This window comes from Rana temporaria, chromosome 3 (genome assembly GCF_905171775.1).
Source record: "Rana temporaria chromosome 3, aRanTem1.1, whole genome shotgun sequence".
NCBI lineage: Eukaryota > Metazoa > Chordata > Amphibia > Anura > Ranidae > Rana > Rana temporaria.
Genome location: NC_053491.1, coordinates 456,996,629 through 457,021,114, shown reverse-complemented (window position 1 = coordinate 457,021,114; position 24,486 = coordinate 456,996,629). Strand labels below are relative to the sequence as shown.

The window sequence follows — 24,486 nt, the reverse complement described above, 5'->3', positions numbered from 1 at the left end:
ACCTATAGATAGTAAATAGCCTGCTTGCACATTGCTCATGGTAACTCCTCCTGTTTTTGTATTTACTTGAAATTTCCTTGTAGCTCCTGCTAAGCTGTTGGCCACAAGGGGACCCTCCACCACAAGGGGTAATAGATACAGTAAGTAGGGGAAAACGTTAAAAGTTCCCCCCACCGTGTGACTAAGCTTCAAGCCCAAATGGCCAACCAGCCACGTGTTCCTACATCAGGGCTTTTACACCCCAGGGATGGAAAGGCTTGCCTAATCATGTTGCCTCTGTGACTGGCTGTCAAAGTGGTCACTTGTTTGGGAGCCGTTCCTGCCAACTCCCAATCATTAGTAATGACCAAGAGCTGTCATTGACGTCTTAGGCCCCGTACACACGTCCGAGGAACTCGACGGGCAAAACTCATCGTTTTGCTCGTCGAGTTCTGTGTGAAGCCGCCGAGGATCTCGGCGAGCCAACTTTCCTCATTGAACAACGAGGAAATAGAGAACATGTTCTCTATTTGGCTCGACGAGGAACTCATCGGCTTCCTCGGCCGAAAGTGTACACATGGCCGGGTTTCTCGGCAGAATTCAGCTCCGATCGAGTTTCTGGCTGAATTCTGCCGAGAAACTCGGTCGTGTGTACGGGGCCTAACTCTTTGTGCTGGGAGCGCACACTGAATGCACCAATCGTGTGTACGCGGCATTAGTGTCCTCTGGTTCATTGCTCATTGCATTGCTCATCCTATCAGACAAAACAGAATAAAGGGAAATAGAGAAGATAAAGTGAAAGTGGAGGGCTGAAGAGCAAAGAAGTAACCTGGATTTAGTGATAGCAGATGGGAAAAAAGAACGCCAGCCTGTCCTTGTCTGGTGCCTATAAAATTCTGATCAGGGTGGAACCAACCGTTTATTTATGCTCAAAACTACCCTTGTACCATTTTTATGAGTATAATACTGGACCAGATTCTCGTACATATGGCGCCGGAGTAGTGTAAGTCATTTACACTACGCCACCGCAACTTACTGGAGCAAGTGCCGTATTCTTCAACCACTTGCTCCATAGTTTGCGGCGGCGTAGTGTAAATGGGCCGGCGTATCCCCGCGTAATTCAAAGGGGGCGGCTTGTATTTAAATTAAGCGCGCCCCCGTGCCGATCGAACTGCGAATGCGCCGGGCTTAAAATAGCCCAGTGCGCATGCTCCAGTTCTCAACGGAAAACTTCAATGACGCCGACGTGTGCGTCATTGACGTAAAGTCGTATTCAAGAACGACTTAGGAAAACGACGTACCCGACGGGAAAAGACGACGCGGACCCGACGCCATACTTAACATGGCATACGGCGGACTGGCGTAAGGTTACCCCTCATATAGCAGGGGTAACCTTACGCTTACGCAAACGACGGCTACGCGACGCAAATTCGTTCGGGAATCGGCGTATCAGGCTCATTTGCATAAACAAATGAGACCTGAACGTAAACGCCACCTAGCGGTCGGCATTGTATTGCATTTAGGATCCGACGGTGTAAGTGATTTACACCAGTCGGATCCTTGCCTAAGTCCGTCGTATCTTGTTTTGTGAATACAAAATAATGATACGCCGGCGGGAAATTCGAATTACGCCGGTGTATCAGTAGATACTCCGGCGTAACTCTTCTGAGAATCTGGCCCACTATGTCACTTTCTATGAGCATCTAAAGATAATTTGTGGTAACCCTCACCTTATATTTATAATCTTTACTCCGCTATACCCTTCAATGTTCTCATAATAGGGGTCCATCTATAAAGGCAAACAGAGAGAAATTGTAAAACCTTTATATGTAAACAACATTGAAGTTATATGATTCTGTGATTCTGAGCAGTAACCAATTGAATTACAGCCATCGTTAGCAACCTCAAATGAAAGCTGTTTTCTGACTCACAACGTCTGTCTCTTTGCATGAATTAAATATGGAGTATAGGGCTTAATTTATCATTTTAAATTTAATTCCATTGGAAATATTTAAAGAAGAAGTAAACATTTAGCTATCAATGGAAACATTTGGTAACGGCCAATGAGAACATTCCGTGACCAAAGAGAATCATTCAGTTAACAAAGGCAACATTTATGGACCAATATGAAACTTTTAATGCTCTATGGCAGGGATATGCAATTAGCGGACCTCCAGCTGTTGAAGAACTATCAAATCATTGAGGCATAGCAAGACTCTGACACCCGGAGGCAGAGGCATGATGGGACTTGTAGTTTTGCAACAGCTGGAGGTCCGCTAATTGCATATGCCTGCGTCTATGGCAACATTTTTGATTTATGGTAACATTAAGCAACATTTAATGATCAATTGTAACATTAAGCAACATTTAATGATCAATTGTAACATTAAGCAACATTTAATGATCAATCGTAACATTAAGCAACATTTAATGATCAATCGTAACATTAAGCAACATGCTTAACCAATAGGAACCATTTAATTATTTAAAGGTTAGAGTTTGTGTTAAGGGCTATTGGATAAGCCCGTCCCCTTATTATAAAAGAAGGGCATATGGCATGATGTTACATGAGGCTAGTAGGGATTAATGCTATTACCCTATCAGTGTTCCCACTACAGACTACTAAGGTCTGAAGGTCGCGCATCATACCCTGAATGGCCGCATGCGGCCCTCAGACTGCAGGTTGGGCACCAGGGCTGTATGGTGTTCAGCCTTGTTCCTATGATCCAATCCCGATATACATAATCCTGTAACTGACCTCCTCTATGACTTTGCTCTCGGATTACCCTTGCCTGCTCATGTTTGCTGTCTGCCTTTGCTACTGACTCCAGCCGGGACTACTGACCACACATATGTGTAGTGACCTATACTTTGCTGCCTGATTGTTGCTGACTTCTGCCTGTTCCTGACTCTAAGCCCAGGTTCACACTGAGTACGATTTGGTACGATTTGAGATGCGATTTCACATGTCAAATCGCATCTCAAATCGGAGGCATTTGCCGGCAATGGCACCGTCCTAATCGGTGTGACACCGCTGCACCGATTTCAAAAAGTAGTTCCTGTACTACTTTTTGCGATTTCGGGCCGCGATTTACATGGAACCCTGCACAGATGTCTCTTAAATCGCGGCCGAAATCGCGGCAAAACCGCGGCAAAACCGCAGCCGCGAAATCGCGGTAAAATCACGATTTTGAATTCGCAGCAGTGTGAACCTAGCCTGAATCTGCTTATGTCCTGGTGTCAGTCCATTTGGTTGTCACTTAACCAGGTGCATGACCTGACTCCACCATCAACTGAACTTGGTGCATCCCCAGCTGTACTTGTGCTTATCAGATGCCAGCACTTCCAAGTTCCTGCTCAGTGTCTACACCCTGGCACTCGTGCCTTCCCTTCACCCCTGCAGTACCTGTCTCAAGATCCAGGGGTGCTCAGACAGGAACTTGTTATCTCAGGGTCTGCATACAGGTATGTAACAGTCAGTTAATGTTATTTTAGCCCAGGGCTCAAAATTTCAAGTCCTGAGCTACTAGCCAGGCCTCAAGAGTTACTCGCCACCAGTTGCCCCACCTAATGCATACACTGCCCTGCGCCTAATTGCACCCGTAAACATGCCCTCGTAGATTATTTCATGGAATGACAATGTTTTATGCAGAATCAAGTTACAAAATTAAATATTACCAACAACAACTTTAACAAAATGGGACAGGGCACTGGGGGCAGACCAGAGGGACAGGGCACTGGGGGCAGACCAGAGGGACAGGGCACTGGTGGAAGACCAGAGGGACAGGGCACTAGAACTGGGTCTCTTCCCCATTCTCTTGCTGTCTCCTCTGCAACTCCCATCCATCCTCTCTCTCTCTCCCATTCATCTCATCATCAGGAGCCTGTGTGTGCGGCTCCACGCTTGCATGTCCCCACTTCCCCCTTTTATTCAGGCTGGCAGAGAGGAGAGGAGCTGCAGCACAGCGGGAGGGAGTACAATCCAGCGCTGAGATCCACACAACTGCACAGCCATTGACACCATAGCACAGCGCACACTGACAACACACATTGAGACCAGTCTGTTCACAGTGCTCAGGCTAAACTGTTGGACACTTACATAGAGCACAAGGAGAAAAAAACTGCACAAACTAGAAGGCTGCCGCTCTCATGTCAGGGCAACTTTCAGTGAGCGCTGCACCGGAGTGGTAATTTTTGCAATCCTCCACCTCACTCATTACTTTCTGCTCTCCAGCTACATTGGTCGGGGCCCGGGGGAGGGGGTCAGGCTCAGAGAGGTCATACTGTTAGGTCCCATGGCTTAATGAGGATTGTAAGGAGAGCACCTGTGTACTGCTCTGCCTGTGCGTGGCTCACCAGACTACTTTTCCCGGGCATGCACCTTTCCTCTTCGGCCGCCAATCTCATCGGGACTCTAAGTGTAGGCACAGATTGGAGGAAGATTGGTCATGCAGCCCTGTCATCACTCGCCCCCAGCTTAAATCCACTCGCCAAATGCTAGTAGGCTAGTGGAGGGCTGTTTTAGCCTATACCTGTCAAGCCCCAGTTTCCCTTCCAAATGGCCTTTATACCAGGGGGGCAGGAAGCACTACCTGATCATGTAATCACTGTGATTGGCTGTCACAGTGTTCATATGACGGGGAGACGATCCTGATGGCTCCTGATTATTAATAGATACCGGGAATCGTCTATAACAGTGCTAACAGTCACTGTGCTGGGAGTGCACTTACAGCATAGAAACTTTGGACACATATGGGAAACAGTCATTAAATACCATTGGCTACTGAATAACAGCATTATTCCCTTAGCAAAAAATACCTCCAAAATATATGTAGATATATTTGCATTAAAAAAAAGAGGAGATTTACAGAGAACATTTAGAACCAATGCGAAAAATCCAGTGATGGTAGTAACATATAGAAAACGGTGGAAATATTCCGCAATTTGCAACATTTCAGTGAACAATAAGACCATACAGAGACCAACTCATTTTATTGTTCTGACTGTTCCACACAGCTGAAGAGGGACATCTACCATAATTATACTATAATATATATAATTGCTCTTTAAATTGCCTTTCGCAAATAAATCTAATGAGGTATTAAATATAAATAAAATCTCACCTCTTTTTTAAATTCACCCTCAAACTGTTTATATTCAGTAGATGTGCGATCCTGGTACTCAGGCAGATAAACTCGGTTAGTGATTTTCATTTCCACCGATACTGTTGCTGTAACTGTTGTGCCTATAGGAAAGATAAACATTGGGTTTCCAATATATATACATCTCCAAATATACCCATAGATATATAGGTATATTTAAAAGTGCTCTCTATGTATAATTTGTAATTAAAAATTTACACTGCAGGAGCCATATTTGATTATTACATATGCAGGCACTGACGTTAGCTTAGTAGAGCTAAAAGATGCTTATGCTATGAAACGGCAACTATGTAAACTATGCAGGTCACATAAAGATTTTCTACCAGGTTAGGGTTGCAAAAATTGCTCAGCACAGATAGTCACTAAAAATACAATGTAGTTTCCCTGAGGCCTCGTACACACGACCGAGTTTCTCGGCAAAAAACAGCAAGAAACTTGCTGTTTTTTTTTTTTTTTGCAGAGGAAACCGGTCGTGTGTACACTTTTCGACGAGCAAAACGATGTGTTTCGCCCGTCGAGTTTCTCGGTCGTGTGTACGAGGCCTTAAAGTATACATGAACGAATAAGGAGTGAGCGGAGGAAAAACAAACATTTATTTTTGCAAAATTTAAATCAAATTCAGCCATATTTCAGGCAAAACATCCAGGAAAAAAATTATTATAAATTGTTCATCCTTCCTACCCCCCTGGCGGTATTCCCGAGTCTGACTCGGGGTTAGATTTTTGAGCTGCGATCGGTAACCCCGAGTCAGACTCGGGCTCGCCTCGCTGGATCCACAGGCATGGTTTACTTACCTTGTCCCTGGATCCAGCGATGCCACCGCGCTGTGTGAGCGAGCGGGACCTCGCTCGATTCACACAGTGCCTCTGTGTGCCGCCGATCTCCGTTCCCTGCGACGTTACGGCGCACGGGAGCGGAGAACAGCGCCAAATTCAAAAACGTAAACAAACACAATACATACAGTATACTGTAATCTTATAGATTACAGTACTGTATGTAAAAAATACACACCCCCCTTGTCCCTAGTGGTCTGCCCAGTGCCCTACATGTACTTTTATATAATAAAAACTGTTCTTTCTGCCTGCAAACTGTAGATTGTCCATAGCAACCAAAAGTGTCCCTTTATGTCAAAAATGGTTTTAGAGCAGCTAAAAAACAGCGATAATAAATTATAATCACTTGCAGAATTGTGTGATAGCGATTTGTAGGGAAATTCATAATAAAAAAATAAAAGTAATGACAGCGACAATTCTGCAACTGAGCAAATTTCAGTGATTTTGAGTTGATTACATTATTGAATAATTTTTATTATAATTATATTATTATTTGTTATAATTATTTATAATTATTTTTTATATTATAATTAATAATTTTGTTTTTAAAAAAAATTCATACCCGGGATGCCGACTTGTTGACTCTTGTTTGGTCAGATTTAAGTGAGTTATTCCTAAGAATTACAGGCCTACAGTATAAAACGCCAAATTTCCTTGCAAATAATGGTACTGTTTTCAGCACCTTTTTTTCTGAAAGAATCATACCGCCAGGGAGGTTAACAAAGTGATTTGTGGTTTTACTAATTTATTATTGTAGTGTTTTTTTGCAGTTTGTTTTAGTTTTTTTTAACAGCAAAAATATATATATATATTAGTGCTGTCAAACGATTAAAATTTTTAATCGCGATTAATCGCATTAATGTCATAGTTAACTCACGATTAATCGCTCTAATTTATGACGAATTTCCCCACAAATATCGCACAATTCTGCAAGTGATTATAATTTATTATCGCTGTTTTCTAGCTGATCTAAAACCATTTTTGACATAAAGGGACACTTTTGGACAATCTACAGTTTTTCAGGCAGAAAGAATAGATTTTATTTTATAAAAGAACATGTAGGACACTGGGCAGACCACTAGGGACAAGGGGGGTGTGTATTTTTTACATACAGTACTGTAATCTATAAGATTACAGTATACTGTGTGTATTGTGTTTGTTTACTTTTTTAAATTTGGCGCCGCTCTCCGCTCCCGTGCGTCGTAACGTCGCAGGGAACGGAGCTCGGCGGCACACAGGCACTGTGAAACGAGCGAGGAGGACCCGCCGAGCGAGGAGGACCCGCCAAGCGAGGAGGACCCGCCAAGCAAGGAGGACCCGCCAAGCAAGGAGGACCCGCTCGATCACACAGCGGGGTGGCATCGCTGGATCCAGGGACAAGGTGAGTAACTTGCCTGTAAATCCAGCGAGAAGGTAAGCCGCGCCGCGCCGCTGCACACTCTGCACGTCCACCCCGAGGGCTCCTGCGTTAATCGCGCGATAAAAATATTGACGCGTTAACATGGGTTTGCGTTAACGCCGTTAATATCGCGTTTAACGCACAGCCCTAATATATATAGAGAGAAAGAGATAGAGAAATATATATCTATATAAATAAATATATATATATATATATATATATATATATATATATATATATATATATATATATAATGTATATTTAGATAGATAGATATAGATCTACATCTATACATCTATCTATATATTTATATGTATTTATTTATTTTTGCTGTTAAAAAGTGATAACAAAATAATCAATGCACATATAATAAAAGAGGAAATGGTCAATGATTATATTGCATGTGTATTTGTTACTGTATTTTATTTATTTACACGGAAATAGGAACTAAACTTTTAAAGAGATATTCAAATTATAATAATTTAAACAGTATCTATGATTGTTGTTTACATGCCAACAGGAAGGACTTACCAACAATAACTCTGTCCCCTATGAAAGTTTCACAATGTTTTCCAAAGTAATTTTCATTGAGGCATATACATTTAGTTCCATCAGAGGTACCTCCATTTTCACAATAGACTGAGGGGAAAAAAATAATAAAATGGGCATGATTCAGTAAGGTATAAGTCAGATGTGAAATGCATAAATATTTTACTGCTTAGGTTACAAAATAATAAAGCACTAATTCATACTGGGTTTACACATATGCAATGTCAGACATCGCATTTGATTCGCACCACATTGCTGTGCAGATCACATGCGATGTTTCTGTGAGTTCAGCCATACACTTGAATGGATGAACTCCCATTGGATTTTCACGAAAATAGTGCAGGAACATTTTTTCCCCCTGCACTGGAATCGGACCGCCTGGTTCCCACTTTGCATGTGTGAACCGGGGCTCAGTGTTAACATTATGCCTGGATTATTTCTGGGTCTCTTTTGGGGACATTCTCCTTGTTTCCTGTCTTGGTGATTACAGTATCTGTCTGTGACAGTAATTATGTATTTTTATTTTAACGTTTTGACTAGAATTAGGTGTTTTATTTCTAGCATGTGATTCAATTGATCATCTTTTCTCATAGAGATGGGTAGATAAGCCCACAGTTTTACCTTGTGCCCAGTGGTGTATTTAGGTTTTGTGCTGCCCTAGGCCTGACTAAACGGACAATTCTTTCACCGCTCCAGGTGAGCCTCGTGGATCATCAAGGGTTGTTGAACCACCAGGGTGCTGGCAATGCTGATTGTAGCACATGAACGAAAAAACTCTGGATAGCCGCACTCCAAAATAACTTAAAATAAAGTTGGTCTTTTTATTTTCAAATGCACATGCAGACACCGCAAACAACAGGTACAGAAATGGCCGACGTGTTTCACGTTGCAATTCAGCGCTTAGTCATGGCTAAGACTAAGCGCTGAATTGCAGCGTGAAACGCGTCGGTCATTTCTGTACCTGTTGTTTGTGGTGTCTGCATGTGCATTTGAAAATAAAAAGACCAACTTTATTTTAAGTTATTTTGGAGTGCGGCTATCCAGAGTTTTTTCGTTCATAGGCCTGACTAAACTCGTGCACCCTCTAATTTAAATATGAACCACCCCTTCCTGTCAAGTCCACACCCCTTTCTGATTAAGACCCACCTTGAAATTTTCGAGTGAGGAAACTAGTCCTGATGTCCTGGGGGGGGGGGGGGGGGGGGGATTCCCTTAACCACTTAAGGACCCTTTCACACCGATATACGTCGGCAGACGATGGTCCCAACAATGTGTCAAAATTGTCCGATGTGTCCGCCATAATGTCGTGGTCACGAAAAAAATCGCTGATCGCCGCCATTAGTAGTAAAAAAGTAATTATTAATAAAAATGCAATAAAACTATCCCCTATTTTGAAAAAAAGCTATAAATTTTGCGCAAACTAATCGATAAACGCTTATTGCGATTTTTTTTTACCAAAAATAAGTAGAAGAATACGTATCGCCCTAAACTAAGGAAAAAAACATGTTTTTTATATATTTTTGGGGGATATTTATTATAAAAACAAAGTATCAAAATAAATATGGAACCGTGGTTCAAATGATAAAACAGCGCTAAGAAGTGTATAGCCCCAGGTAGGAGCTTTAAATATAAAAACAAAGGTGGTGTGCTAGGTGATCAATAAGCAAGGCGTGAGTGCACCCTGTACCCTATTTAAAGATTCACCAGACTAATAATAAAATTCCCAAATGGGATGCAGGCTTACCACAGCCTGTAAGAGGACTGGCTTGTAAAAGTCAATCCTCTCAGGCACAACCTCCTTATGTTTTCAGAATCTGCCACAGGTCATTCCAATGGGGGCACATATAGGCAAAAGAGAATACTCAATAGTGAAGTAAGACCAAAAAATATCCCACACAATGCCAGGAAAACAAAGCCCCCTTAAGTAAATGCCCGTACAGAAAAACCAAAGTAAATGAACAAGTAATCAAGCCTGTAATGTTCTGCTGTCACCGCCGTCCACGAGCACCAGGGGCCGCACGAGTGTTTGTATCGCTGGTAGCGCTGGTAACCAATGGTCAGCTTGTGGAGCGCAGAAAGACTTCCTGTGTTGCGCCGATGTAGCCACGCCCTGACGCGTTTCGTCACTTCCGACTTCGACTGAGGGCGTGGCTACACAGCGCTGTCACTCTCCCTTTATTCCCCGACATCCACAGCTATTGGATGGGAGGCCTCCGCCCTCCGGTTTCGATTGGTGCACAACGAACCGGGAGGAGGGGCGGACGCCAACTGTGTTGTACAGGGTCAGCAGGGAAACGTAGACTATTACTGCACGTTTTTTAATTGAGTACTATGTCTCCATAAAATAAAGTTTAGGATGCGCCAGCCGTAGTACAGCCTGTGGAATCATTGGTAAATGACTCCTGCATTCAAAAATGTAAAATTAAAATTAAAAACGTAGAAACGTATTATGTATAGTGACATTGAGCTAGTGCATGTGGGGTAACGGCCAATCAGGAGAACCCTGGGCGGGAGTTATGCAAATAGATCTACTGGCTGCGTTACAGGAATTTAGAAATCTCACTGCCATCGGCCAATCTGTAAGCACTAGGGCGGGTAAGATAGCTGTACATAATTGCAGACCAGAGTGAAAAATATTGCTAACGTCTCAGACTTTATGCTGCAGGTATAAAACTGTGCAGTTGATCAAAAAGCTAGCCAAAAAATACACCAGATATTAGTGTCTATGATGCATATGGGTAGTTATACTGTAAACACAGGTTGAATACATAAAACCCCCGTATGGTTGGTAATCATTTGTATATAAGAAACATACACAAAAAAGTGCAAATGTGGTAGTAGGTGCAGTATAGCTGAGGGAACATTATTAGCTATGTGCTCTCTTTACTTGTGGACCCCATATATATTGTACTGGCTATATCGCACTAAAAAAGGGGGGGGGCATAGCTTGAGAGACATGTATATACTGAAATGGCCCGTATAGTCAAACAAACAAAGAGGTAGCTAGATAAAAATCAGAATTACATAAATAAATATTCTGTGTGAAAGAGTGATTCCAAATATGGATAAAATAAATAAATCAATATAAATACACTGAATGTGGGAGGAAAGAAGAGTGTTGATGCACCCGGCATCATAATGAGGATGCACTGCAACAAAGGACAAGAGGCTGCCAGTGATTGGAAAGAGGAGGGTCAACGGACAAATTAATCACTAGCTGGCACTTATTTTTCAAAAACCAGCACGGATAAAAGGACTGTGATGATAAATAGATAAATATCGATAAATAAATATCAAAAAAATATATATATCAATAAAAAAGAGGATATCAATAAATGTTAATAAAAAATAATAAAAATATATTGATAAAATGATGATAAAAAAAGTATGATAAAAAATTATTATTAATAATATATCAATAAAAATCACTAATAAAGATATATTAGTAAAAGGGTTCGGGGTCTACGTCAGAATATCCAGAAAGGAAATCATGTGGAACGTCATGGAAGATTAGGAATCACTAATAAAACAATTTATATCGAGTTCTACATTCAAGCCTTTAGGCAAGAGCGTATCGGCAATATAAATCCACTCAGTCTCGCGCTTTGAGAGTTCTCTCACCAAATTAGAGCCTCTCCATGCCGGTTTGATATGGTCAATACCCCAAAATTTCAGGCCGGCTGGATCTTGGTTGTGATGTTGCAAAAAATGGAGCGACACACTGTGGTCTCTGTATCCCAGCTTAATATTTGCAACATGTTCGGCAATTCTCACTCTTAGGGCTCGTTTAGACCCCGACGTAGACCCCGAACCCTTTTACTAATATATCTTTATTAGTGATTTTTATTGATATATTATTAATAATAATTTTTTATCATACTTTTTTTATCATCATTTTATCAATATATTTTTATTATTTTTTATTAACATTTATTGATATCCTCTTTTTTATTGATATATATATTTTTTTGATATTTATTTATCGATATTTATCTATTTATCATCACAGTCCTTTTATCCGTGCTGGTTTTTGAAAAATAAGTGCCAGCTAGTGATTAATTTGTCCGTTGACCCTCCTCTTTCCAATCACTGGCAGCCTCTTGTCCTTTGTTGCAGTGCATCCTCATTATGATGCCGGGTGCATCAACACTCTTCTTTCCTCCCACATTCAGTGTATTTATATTGATTTATTTATTTTATCCATATTTGGAATCACTCTTTCACACAGAATATTTATTTATGTAATTCTGATTTTTATCTAGCTACCTCTTTGTTTGTTTGACTATACGGGCCATTTCAGTATATACATGTCTCTCAAGCTATGCCCCCCCCCTTTTTTAGTGCGATATAGCCAGTACAATATATATGGGGTCCACAAGTAAAGAGAGCACATAGCTAATAATGTTCCCTCAGCTATACTGCACCTACTACCACATTTGCACTTTTTTGTGTATGTTTCTTATATACAAATGATTACCAACCATACGGGGGTTTTATGTATTCAACCTGTGTTTACAGTATAACTACCCATATGCATCATAGACACTAATATCTGGTGTATTTTTTGGCTAGCTTTTTGATCAACTGCACAGTTTTATACCTGCAGCATAAAGTCTGAGACGTTAGCAATATTTTTCACTCTGGTCTGCAATTATGTACAGCTATCTTACCCGCCCTAGTGCTTACAGATTGGCCGATGGCAGTGAGATTTCTAAATTCCTGTAACGCAGCCAGTAGATCTATTTGCATAACTCCCGCCCAGGGTTCTCCTGATTGGCCGTTACCCCACATGCACTAGCTCAATGTCACTATACATAATACGTTTCTACGTTTTTAATTTTAATTTTACATTTTTGAATGCAGGAGTCATTTACCAATGATTCCACAGGCTGTACTACGGCTGGCGCATCCTAAACTTTATTTTATGGAGACATAGTACTCAATTAAAAAACGTGCAGTAATAGTCTACGTTTCCCTGCTGACCCTGTACAACACAGTTGGCGTCCGCCCCTCCTCCCGGTTCGTTGTGCACCAATCGAAACCGGAGGGCGGAGGCCTCCCATCCAATAGCTGTGGATGTCGGGGAATAAAGGGAGAGTGACAGCGCTGTGTAGCCACGCCCTCAGTCGAAGTCGGACGTGACGAAACGCGTCAGGGCGTGGCTACATCGGCGCAACACAGGAAGTCTTTCTGCGCTCCACAAGCTGACCATTGGTTACCAGCGCTACCAGCGATACAAACACTCGTGCGGCCCCTGGTGCTCGTGGACGGCGGTGACAGCAGAACATTACAGGCTTGATTACTTGTTCATTTACTTTGGTTTTTCTGTACGGGCATTTACTTAAGGGGGCTTTGTTTTCCTGGCATTGTGTGGGATATTTTTTGGTCTTACTTCACTATTGAGTATTCTCTTTTGCCTATATGTGCCCCCATTGGAATGACCTGTGGCAGATTCTGAAAACATAAGGAGGTTGTGCCTGAGAGGATTGACTTTTACAAGCCAGTCCTCTTACAGGCTGTGGTAAGCCTGCATCCCATTTGGGAATTTTATTATTAGTCTGGTGAATCTTTAAATAGGGTACAGGGTGCACTCACGCCTTGCTTATTGATCACCTAGCACACCACCTTTGTTTTTATATTTAAAGCTCCTACCTGGGGCTATACACTTCTTAGCGCTGTTTTATCATTTGAACCACGGTTCCATATTTATTTTGATACTTTGTTTTTATAGCTTTATTGGGTTTTTTACCCATTTTAAAATAGCAGCTCTTTGGATCTTTTTATCAATTTTAGTTACTATTGATAAATCCAACACCTTTCCTTCACTTCTTTTTCTACACTTGGGATCAGATAATTTATTGTCCACTGGCGCCGGAAGTGCATTTTTAGTCCCATACCTGTCCAGTTTATGCACCTTTATCTTTGATATTTATTATAGCAAAAAGTAAAAAATATTGCATTTTTTTTTAATTGTTGCTCTATTTTTGTTTATAGCACAAAAAAATAAAAACCGCAGAGGTGATCAAATACCACCAAAAGAAAGCTCTATTTGTGGGGAAAACAGGACGTCAATTTGGGAGCCACGTCGCACGATCAAAAAGCACTGTGCAATTGTCAGTTAAAGCAACGCAGTGCCGAATCACAAAAAGGGGCAAGGTCCTTAACCTGCATAATGGTCCAGGTCTTAAGTGGTTAATTTGCAAAGATTTCCTCTTACTTCCTGTTTGGCTATGGAGCAGGAAGTGAAGGGAAATCTCTGCAATGGGACAGGGATGGTAAAAAATAAACCGACAGGGGCTATAACAATCCCTTACTCTATCCAGAAAGAAAAAAAAAGTGTTGCCTATAGTTCTACTTTAACCTCTTCCTGCCCACACGGCGGGTTTTTACGGCCACATTGTGGCTCTGAATTGCCGGGAGGCCGTCTTTATACGGCCTCCCGGCCACTAGGGGGCGCGTGTGCGGCGCCAGAGGTGTGCGCGCACGCCCGCCACGTCAGTCAGGTGCCGATGCGCGTGGCTGGCGGCCGCGATGTCCGCCAGGCACCCGCGATCGGGGGTCACGGAGACAGGGACATGGAGCTCTGTGTGTAAACACAGATCCACGTCCTGTCAGGGAGAGGAGACTGATAGTGTGTCCCTTGTACATAGAGACAACCATCGGTCACCTCCCCCAGTGACCCCCCCCCCCCCACAATATGAATCACTAATTAGGGAATACATTAACCCCTTCCTCGCCCCCTAGTGTTAACCCCTTCCCTGCCAGTCACATTTATACAGTAATCAGTGCATATTTATATCATTGTTCACTGTATAAATGTGAATGGTCCCAAAAATGTGTCAAAAGTGTCCAATGTGTCCTCCGCAATATCACAGATCGACAAAAATCGCAGATCGCCGCCATTAATAGTAAAAAAATAATAATAAAAAAAAAATCATGATTCTATCCCCTATTTTGTAGATGCTATAACGTTTGCGCAAACCAATCACTATACGCTTATTGCGATTTTTATTTTTACCAAAAATATGTAGAAGAATACGTATCGGACTAAACTGAGAATTTTTTATTTTTTTGGGGGATATTTTATTATAGCAAAAAGTACATTTTTTTTTTCCAAATTGTCACTCTATTTTTGTTTTTAGCGCAAAAAATAAAAACCGCAGAGGTGATCAAATACCACCAAAAGAAAGCTCTATTTGTGGGAAAAAAAGGACGCCAATTTTGTTTGGGAGCCACGTGGCACGACCGCGCAATTCATTCAAAGCGTGACAGTGCTGAAAGCTGAAATTTCACCTGGGCAGGAAGGGAGTATATGTGCCCAGTAAGCAAGTGGTTAAGCACCAAATTCTGATAATTTTATGGAGAGGACTAAGAAGATATAATCATGCCAATGGTGCAGCAGAAAACATATACCACAGTGAGGAAGGTTTGTGGTCCAGGATGATAGGACAGTCAAAATTAGAAGCAGGGCCCCCCCCACAGTTGCGGAATTCCGGCCGCCTGCATACCGGAAGCAGTGTGACTGCTTTATGGGGGCGTTAAACTATTTTGCCTCTAAGCCCGGTGCACCCCATAAGACTGGCGCTACACTAACAGGGACTCTTTCCGTGCTGTCCCCCTGCAAAGCGCTGCCCTAGGCCTGGGCCTTGTTGCCTAGGCCAAAATACGGAATTGCTTGTGCCTGATCCATATGTAGGAAAGCCAGAACAATTGATGTGTGCTTGGATTGATTTAAACATCAAATTTTTGTATTTGTGAAGACATATAGTAATTATTTAAAGAATAATTCTGGGAATATATATATATATATATATATATATATATATATATATATATATATATATATATATATTATAGTGTATAGCTTGGACCAGTGTAACTATGTACATACCATACCTGGCCATTACCCTTATGCCCTGTACACACGATCGGATATCTGATGGAATCTAATCGGATGGATTTTTTTGTCGGATATCTGATGAAGCTGACTTTCATCAGTCTTGCCTACACACCATTGGTTAAAAATCCGACCGTGTCCAAACACGGTGACGTAAAACACTACGATGTGCTGATAAAAATGAAGTTCAATGCTTCCGAGCATGCGTCGACTTGATTCTGAGCATGCGTGGATATTTGATCGATGGACTTCCACACAGACGATCGTTTTTTTTCTATCGTTTTTTTATGCATAGAAAAAATTTAAAACATATTCTATTTTTTTTCACCGATGGAAAACAAACCAATGGGGCCCACACATGATCGGTCCATCGGTCTGTTTTCATCGGACAAACCGATCGTGTGTACAGGGCTTAAGAAGCTGTAAATCAATGAAGTGTGCCCTGCTCTGCACCTCGTCCAATAGAGCACTTTGTATTCATTCAGAAAATGCAAAGCATTCTCTGAATGGCACCCGTGTTGAGTGACTGACCTCCTATATTCAGTAAGTAGAGGTGCAGTCACTTGACGCAGGACCATGAAGCAAGTGGATATCACTGAAGCAGCAGTGTCTACTTTGGTGGTTTCCAGTTTCCAAGGGCATGGGCCAGGTTTGGAATATACATAGTTACATCAGCCCAAGCTAGATCATTGTAAGCATGCATAAAATACCCATGCCTGGAATTATTCTTTAACCACTTGGGATCCGCGCTATGGACAAAAGACGTCTACAGCGCGGCTCTCAAGTGCAGAGTGGACGTCTTTGGACGTCCTCTTGTTGTCATTCCCCGCGCGCGCCGCTGGGGGCACGCAGCGGGGAAACAACGTGCCCAGCGCATCGCTGGGGAGCCGATGCGTGTGCCTGGAGGCCGTGATGTCCGCCAGGTACCCACGATCAGCGGTGACACAGCAGGACGTGGAGCTCTGTGTGTAAACACAGAGCTCAACGTCCTGTCAGGGAGAGAGGAGACCGATCTGTGTCCCTTGTACATAGGGACAGCACAGCATCGGTCACCTCCCCCAGTCAGTTCCCTCCCCCCACACAGTTAGAACACACCCAGGATACACATTTAACCCCTACCTCACCCCCTAGTGTTAACCCCTTCACTGCCAGTCACATTTATACAGTAATTAGTGCATTTTTATAGCACTGATCGCTGTATACATGTGAATGGTCCCAAAATTGTGTCAAAAGTGTCCGATACGTCCGCCGCAATATCGCAGGTCTGACAAAAAAAACGCAGATCGTCGCCATTACTAGTAAAAAAAAAAAAAAAACATAAATCTATCCCCTATTTTGTAGGAGCGATAACTTTTGCGCAAACCAATCAATATACGCTTATTGCGATTTTTTTTAACAAAAATATGTACAAAAATACGTATCGGCCTAAACCGAGGGAAATGTACATTTTTTAAAAAAAAAAATGGGATATTATTATAACAAAAAGTAAAAAAAATTGTGTTTTTTTTCCAAAATTTTCTGTCTTTTTATGTTTATAGCGCAAAAAAAAAATCGCAGAGATGATCAAATACCACCAAAGGAAAGCTCCATTTGTGGGAAAAAAATGAAAAAAATGTAATTTGGGTACAGTGTTGTATGACCGCGCAATTGTCATTCAAAATGCGTCAGCGCTGAAAGCTGAAAATTGGTCTGGGCATGAAGGGGGTTTAAGTGCCCAGTAATGAAGTGGTTAAGAAGGCTCAATAATGCCACAGTAAAGGAAAAAACTAATTGTGTGCCTGGGTGTAGTAGTATTCAATCATACAGAAGAAGAAAGTAACCCTTCTTCTATCCAGTATATTAATTCAGTAACTGTACAGGACTCGTTATTTGCAAAATTATAAATCAGACCATATATAACTCTCATCCTTCTTTTTATATCCATATATAACTACCATAGGGATTTTCACAAATGCTTAGCTGCTGCAGAGACGGCATGAAAATATACTTAGGAGTCTTCATTAATGTTGTATTTAATTTCATCCTATCCTGATGAACCTATACTGATCATCTGTACTATAATAGAAATCTATAATTCCGACTACATGATGAGGAAAGCACCTTCTTTACTCTCTTCTTGTTTCTTGGTGCATAACAGTTTGGTAATATAACAAGACTAAATATAAATTGCTTACGTGTTGTGAGGACAACGGGTCTTCTTGTGGTTGTTGGAGATTGAGTTGTCGGAGATGTTATTATTGGAGATATTGTTTTTGGAGATGTTGTGGTATCACTGACAGTGGTTACTACAATACTGGTGAGTGGAATCGAACTGGGAGGATCAGTGGTTGATGGCCTAGAACTAGGAGTAGTGACCAGAAACCCTGGGGTTAAGGTCTTACTTGTTAGATGGGTGACCTCTACAGTTGTGGTTATGACTGGATCCGTTTTTTGTTGTGTTCCACTTTCCAAAGTAGGATATGTTGCCGGTGAACTTTTTTCTAAATCTTTTGTGGTGTTAACATCAGGTTCCCCAGATCCACCTGTTGTAAATTGTTTTGTTATAGTGATCTTATGGGTGGTACCAGTCTCTGCAGACACTTTAGCTGTTGAAACTTCTGGAGGAGATATACCGCCAGAAATTGTTGAAGATGTAGTATAGGTATCTAAAGCTTCCTTAGGGGTTGTGTATGCTACAGTTGTGATTTCAGGTGTTCTATCAACTACTCCAGAACTTTCTGGTGTTATGGGTATTCTTGTAGTAAGGGTTTGAGACGTATCAGTGTTGACAGATCCTCCAGGCTTTGAGTTAGTTTCAGGTGTTGTCATGTCATCTTTAGAGGTTGTCAATCTATTCCCAGATGTTGTCAATCTATCAGACGATGACTCTCCAGTCAAGAGATCTGGTGTTGTATAATCTCTTGATGTTTCTGCTGTTGTGTATTTGTCAGTTACTTTTTCTGATGTTTGAATCTCTCCAGATTCTTTAGAAGTGGTGATCACAGCTGTAAATGATGCTGCAGTGGCTGAGGATGCAACTGTATGTGGTGTTGTCTCTTGACCTTCGGACCCTTCTTGCGTTGTAAACTTTTCAGTAGTTGTTTGTGAGGTTTTCTCAATGTCTCCAGATCCTTCAGGTGTTGTTAAAACCTGAGTACCCAATGGAGATGTTGTTTCACTGGAGCCTAGTGGTGTTGTGAAAACTTCAGTTACTGACGCTGGTGTCGTTTTGATTTCACCTTCTGGTGTTGTAAATATTGGCGTCGCTGTTTTTGGAGTCGTCTCAATGCCTCCAGAACCTTCTCCGCAACCTTCTCCAGAGCATTCTGATGTTGGGGAAACTTCTCGTGAGGTGAATATTCCTGTTGCAGTTTGAGGTGTTGTCTGAATTTCACCCGAACTTCCAGGTGTTGTGATTATTTCTGTCACGGTCTGTGGTGTAGTCTCAATGTCTCCAGACCCTTCTGGTGTTGTGAATCCTTCAGTAACAGTCTGTGGTGTTGTTTCTACTGCTCCAGATCCTTCTGGTGTTGTAAGTATATCTGTCACTGTTTGGGGTGTAGTCGCAATGTCTCCTGAGCCTTCTGGTGTTGTGACCATATCTGTTACTGATTGTGATGTAGTTGCAATGTCTCCAGAGCCTTCTCCAGGGCCTTCCAGTGTTGTGTATATTTCTGTAACTGTTTGTAAAGTTGTGTCTACATTTCCAGAGCTCTCTGGAGTATTGAATACATCAGTTGTTGGTTGGGATGTTGTTTCTACAGCTCCAGAGCCTTCTGGTGTTGTAAATATTTCTGTCACTGTTTGTGTGGTTGTCTCAATGTCTCCAGAGCCTTCTCCAGATCCTTCTGGTGTAGTGAATATTTCTGTCACTGTTTGCGTGGTTGTCTCAATGTCTCCAGAGCCTTCTCCAGGTCCTTCTGGTGTAGTGAATATTTCTGTCACTGTTTGCGTGGTTGTTACTGGTTGTGATGTCGTTTCAATGTCTCCAGATCCTTCTGGTGTTGTGTATATTTCTGTAAGAGTTTGTAAAGTTGTGTCTACATTTCCAGAGCTCTCTGGAGTATTGAATACTTCAGTTGTTGGTTGGGATGTTGTTTCTACAGCTCCAGAGCCTTCTGGTGTTGTAAATATTTCTGTCACTGTTTGTGTGGTTGTCTCAATGTCTCCAGAGCCTTCTGGTGTAGTGACCATTTCTGTCACTGTTTGTGTTGTTGTCTCAATGTCTCCAGAGCCTTCTGGTGTAGTGACCATTTCTGTCACTGTTTGTGTTGTTGTCTCAATGTCTCCAGAGCCTTCTCCAGATCCTTCTGGTGTAGTGAATGTTTCTGTCACTGTTTGTGTGGTTGTCTCAATGTCTCCAGAGCCTTCTCCAGGTCCTTCTGGTGTAGTGAATATTTCTGTCACTGTTTGTGTGGTTGTCTCAATGTCTCCAGATCCTTCTTCCGATCCTTCAGGTGTAGTGAATGTTTCTGTCACTGTTTGCACGGTCGTCTCAATGTCTCCAGAGCCTTCTCCAGATCCTTCTGGTGTAGTGAATATTTCTGTCACTGTTTGTGTTGTTGTCTCAATGTCTCCAGAGCCTTCTCCAGGTCCTTCTGGTGTAGGGAATATTCCTGTCACTGTTTGTGTTGTTGTCTCAATGTCTCCAGAGCCTTCTCCAGATCCTTCTGGCGTAGTGAATATTTCTGTCACTGTTTGCGCGGTCGTCTCAATGTCTCCAGAGCCTTCCCCAGGACCTTCTGGTGTAGTGAGTATTTCTGTCACTGTTTGCGTGGTTGTCTCAATGTCTCCAGAGCCTTCTCCAGATCCTTCTGGTGTAGTGAATATATCTGTCACTGTTTGTGTGGTTGTCTCAATGTCTCCAGAGCCTTCTCCAGATCCTTCTGGTGTAGTGAATATTTCTGTCACTGTTTGTGTGGTTGTCTCAATGTCTCCAGAGCCTTCTCCAGATCCTTCTGGTGTAGTGAATATTTCTGTCACTGTTTGTGTGGTTGTCTCAATGTCTCCAGAGCCTTCTCCAGATCCTTCTGGTGTAGGGAATATTCCTGTCACTGTTTGTGTTGTTGTCTCAATGTCTCCAGAGCCTTCTCCAGATCCTTCTGGCGTAGTGAATATTTCTGTCACTGTTTGCGCGGTCGTCTCAATGTCTCCAGAGCCTTCCCCAGGACCTTCTGGTGTAGTGAGTATTTCTGTCACTGTTTGCGTGGTTGTCTCAATGTCTCCAGAGCCTTCTCCAGATCCTTCTGGTGTAGTGAATATATCTGTCACTGTTTGTGTGGTTGTCTCAATGTCTCCAGAGCCTTCTCCAGATCCTTCTGGTGTAGTGAATATTTCTGTCACTGTTTGTGTGGTTGTCTCAATGTCTCCAGAGCCTTCTCCAGATCCTTCTGGTGTAGTGAATATTTCTGTCACTGTTTGTGTGGTTGTCTCAATGTCTCCAGAGCCTTCTCCAGATCCTTCTGGTGTAGTGAATATTTCTGTCACTGTTTGTGTTGTTGTCTCAATGTCTCCAGAGCCTTCTCCAGATCCTTCTGGTGTAGTGAATATTTCTGTCACTGTTTGTGTGGTCGTTTCGATGTCTCCAGAGCCTTCTCCAGATCCTTCTGGTGTGGTGAATATATCTGTCACTGTTTGTGTGGTTGTCTCGATGTCTCCAGAGCCTTCTCCAGATCCTTCTGGTGTAGTGAATATTTCTGTCACTGTTTGTGTGGTTGTCTCAATGTCTCCAGAGCCTTCTCCAGATCCTTCTGGTGTAGTGAATATTTCTGTCACTGTTTGTGTGGTCGTCTCAATGTCTCCAGAGCCTTCTCCAGATCCTTCTGGTGTAGTAAATATTTCTGTCACTGTTTGAGTGGTTGTCTCAATGTCTCCAGAGCCTTCTCCAGATCCTTCTGGTGTAGTGAATATTTCTGTCACTGTTTGCGCGGTGGTCTCAATGTCTCCAGAGCCTTCTCCAGATCCTTCTGGTGTAGTGGATATTTCTGTCACTGTTTGTGTTGTTGTCTCAATGTCTCCAGAGCCTTCTCCAGATCCTTCTGGTGTAGTGAATATTTCTGTCACTGTTTGTGTGGTTGTCTCAATGTCTCCAGAGCCTTCTCCAGATCCTTCTGGTGTAGTGAATATTTCTGTCACTGTTTGTGTTGTTGTCTCAATGTCTCCAGAGCCGTCTCCAGAACCTTCTGGTGTAGTGAATATTTCTGTCACTGTTTGTGTTGTTGTTTCAATCTCTCCAGAGCCTTCTCCAGATCCTTCTGGTGTAGTGAATATTTCTGTCACTGTTTGTGTTGTTGTCTCAATGTCTCCAGAGCCTTCTCCAGATCCTTCTGGTGTAGTGAATATTTCAGTCACTGTTTGTGTGGTTGTCTCAATGTCTCCAGAACCTTCTCCAGATCCTTCTGGTGTAGTGAATATTTCTGTCACTGTTTGTGTGGTTGTCTCAATGTCTCCAGAACCTTCTCCAGATCCTTCTGGTGTAGTGAATATTTCTGTCACTGTTTGTGTGGTTGTCTCAATGTCTCCAGAGCCTTCTCCAGATCCTTCTGGTGTAGTGAATATTTCTGTCACTGTTTGTGTGGTCGTCTCAATTTCTCCAGAGCCTTCTCCAGATCCTTCTGGTGTAGTGAATATTTCTGTCACTGTTTGTGTGGTCATCTCAATTTCTCCAGAGCCTTCTCCAGATCCTTCTGGTGTAGTGAATATTTCTGTCACTGTTTGTGTGGTTGTCTCAATGTCTCCAGATCCTTCTGGTGTAGTGAATATTTCTGTCACTGTTTGTGTTGTTGTCTCAATGTCTCCAGAGCCTTCTCCAGATCCTTCTTGTGTAGTGAATATGACAGTAGGTGTTTGTGTGGTTGTCTCAATGTCTCCAGAGCCTTCTCCAGATCCTTCTGGTGTAGTGAATGTTTCTGTCACTGTTTGTGTGGTTGTCTCAATGTCTCCAGAGCCTTCTCCAGATCCTTCTGGTGTTGTGAATATGACAGTAGGTGTTTGTGTTGTTGTGTCTCCAGACCCTTCAGGAGATCCTGAACCAGATCCTGACATGTGTTCATCAGAATGTAAAGACCAGGGAGGAGGTGGTTTTCCTTTATATTTGGCACTAATTACCTGCTTTTTTAAGTGAGAATGTAAGATAGAATACTTTTTTCTTCTCGCCAAAAGGTTTTCTGTGTTTCTTGATTGCTCCTGTTTCTTTGGTAAAGAAAAACGTTTGTCTTTTTTTGTTTTTTCCTGTTCTTGTTGGTTCAGCACGTGTTTTGGTTCTTTCTCATTTTCTATAACTTTAGTTAGATCTCTGGGCTCTAAACGTTGCTTTGCTTGAACATTCCACGTCCATTCCGCCACTGAGGAAGGAAATAGCGACATGTTATTATTTAGATACATTTAAAATGAGAAAACAACGAAAAAGGATATCAAGTTTAAGACTGCAAAGATTCTAGCCTTGATACTGTATGTAGACAAAACCTGCCAGCTTCAGTTTTTCCACACAGGGAGAAAACATTCCCCCTAACTTCAACAATGACACTCAAATACAAGAACAATATACCCTAAACTGTTATTTTAATTATGGGAGAAATCTAAAAAGAAGACATGTTAGTAGTAAATGTAACATTTAATTAAAGTCATTAAAGTAATTTAATTTAAGTATTTCAATAAATAAATCAAATGATTCCCTCAACAAGTAAAATAGAATTTATCATAAATGAAATTAAATTTGTTGGAGGAAAAATGTGCTTAATTTATTGGTTTGTCCCCAGCCAAACAGAGTGATAATAGTTTCCTCCCCTATAAAACTTTCTTGGGAAAAATGCATGCTCTATCTTTAAAAGAGATTTTGTTGCTTTAGTCACAGAAGCTGACAATCTGTTTGCAAGCTTAATACACTAAAGCTTTTATTTTTGAGAAGACAATATTTTTTTTCAACAATAGATGTTTATTGAATTATAATGGTATACGTGTTGTACAAATAACAAGGGACATGTAGCCACATATTAACAATAGACCAGCCTTTCAGTATATAAAAAGTGGACTTTTTATTGTACCTGTGACACATCTTTTAAAATGAATAAAAAAAAAACGGGCCATAAGTGATCAACATAAACTTTGTCCTGAATATCGGCATTGTGTTAAACTTATAGGGTACATCAAACAGTAGTGGAAGATATCAGAGAAGACAATTGCACACGGTTACCACATTTACCGTAGAGAACCCCTTTGCATTGTATGAAGCGCTAATATAACAAGATGTCTGATATTTGCTGGGCAGTTCTGGAGGAAATTCCAAACTTTTTTCAAAAGTAGTCCCAGTTTGAATATGCATTTAAAATGATTTTCCTGATGTATGGTGGACATGCCCCAAGGTTAGAAGGTTTTGAATTAGAGTTTATAATTTTATCTACTCGCTCACTCAGATTAATTTGCAGAAATCAGCAAAGCAAGCGTTACTGGGGGGCAGAGTTGTTGAGGCCTCAAGATCTTGTAGGTGGCTCCTAACATTCATATTTATTTCTGCAAAGATAACAATTGCCAGAAATTGGAGGTCTGCTGCTCTCCCATTCGAACAGTTTAAAGGTAAACTCACCTGGTTGATGTTGAACGAAAGATTAACAGCATTAATGCAGGACAAAATGAAATTATTTCATAGAGTGTGGGACCCATGGATTAAATACCTAACGAACGATCCCAAGA

General features: G+C 41.7%; 1 protein-coding gene across 4 annotated transcripts in view; it reads right to left on the bottom strand.

Moving 5' to 3' along the window:
* Nucleotides 1-24,486, bottom strand: part of LOC120933474 (mucin-2-like) — a 55,297-nt gene that overhangs the window by 25,144 nt on the left and 5,667 nt on the right. The window contains exons 2-6 of one of the 4 annotated variants that reach the window (XM_040346704.1): nt 20,053-23,141; nt 17,994-19,662; nt 7,905-8,012; nt 5,103-5,224; nt 1,710-1,768 (exon numbers count right to left, since the gene is read on the bottom strand). In XM_040346704.1, the coding sequence (XP_040202638.1) occupies nt 1,710-1,768; nt 5,103-5,224; nt 7,905-8,012; nt 17,994-19,662; nt 20,053-23,141 (5,047 nt within the window). Of the gene's footprint in view, nt 1-1,709; nt 1,769-5,102; nt 5,225-7,904; nt 8,013-17,993; nt 23,142-24,486 lie in introns of all 4 variants that reach the window. The other 3 variants (XM_040346705.1, XM_040346703.1, XM_040346702.1) reach the window with 3 other exon arrangements.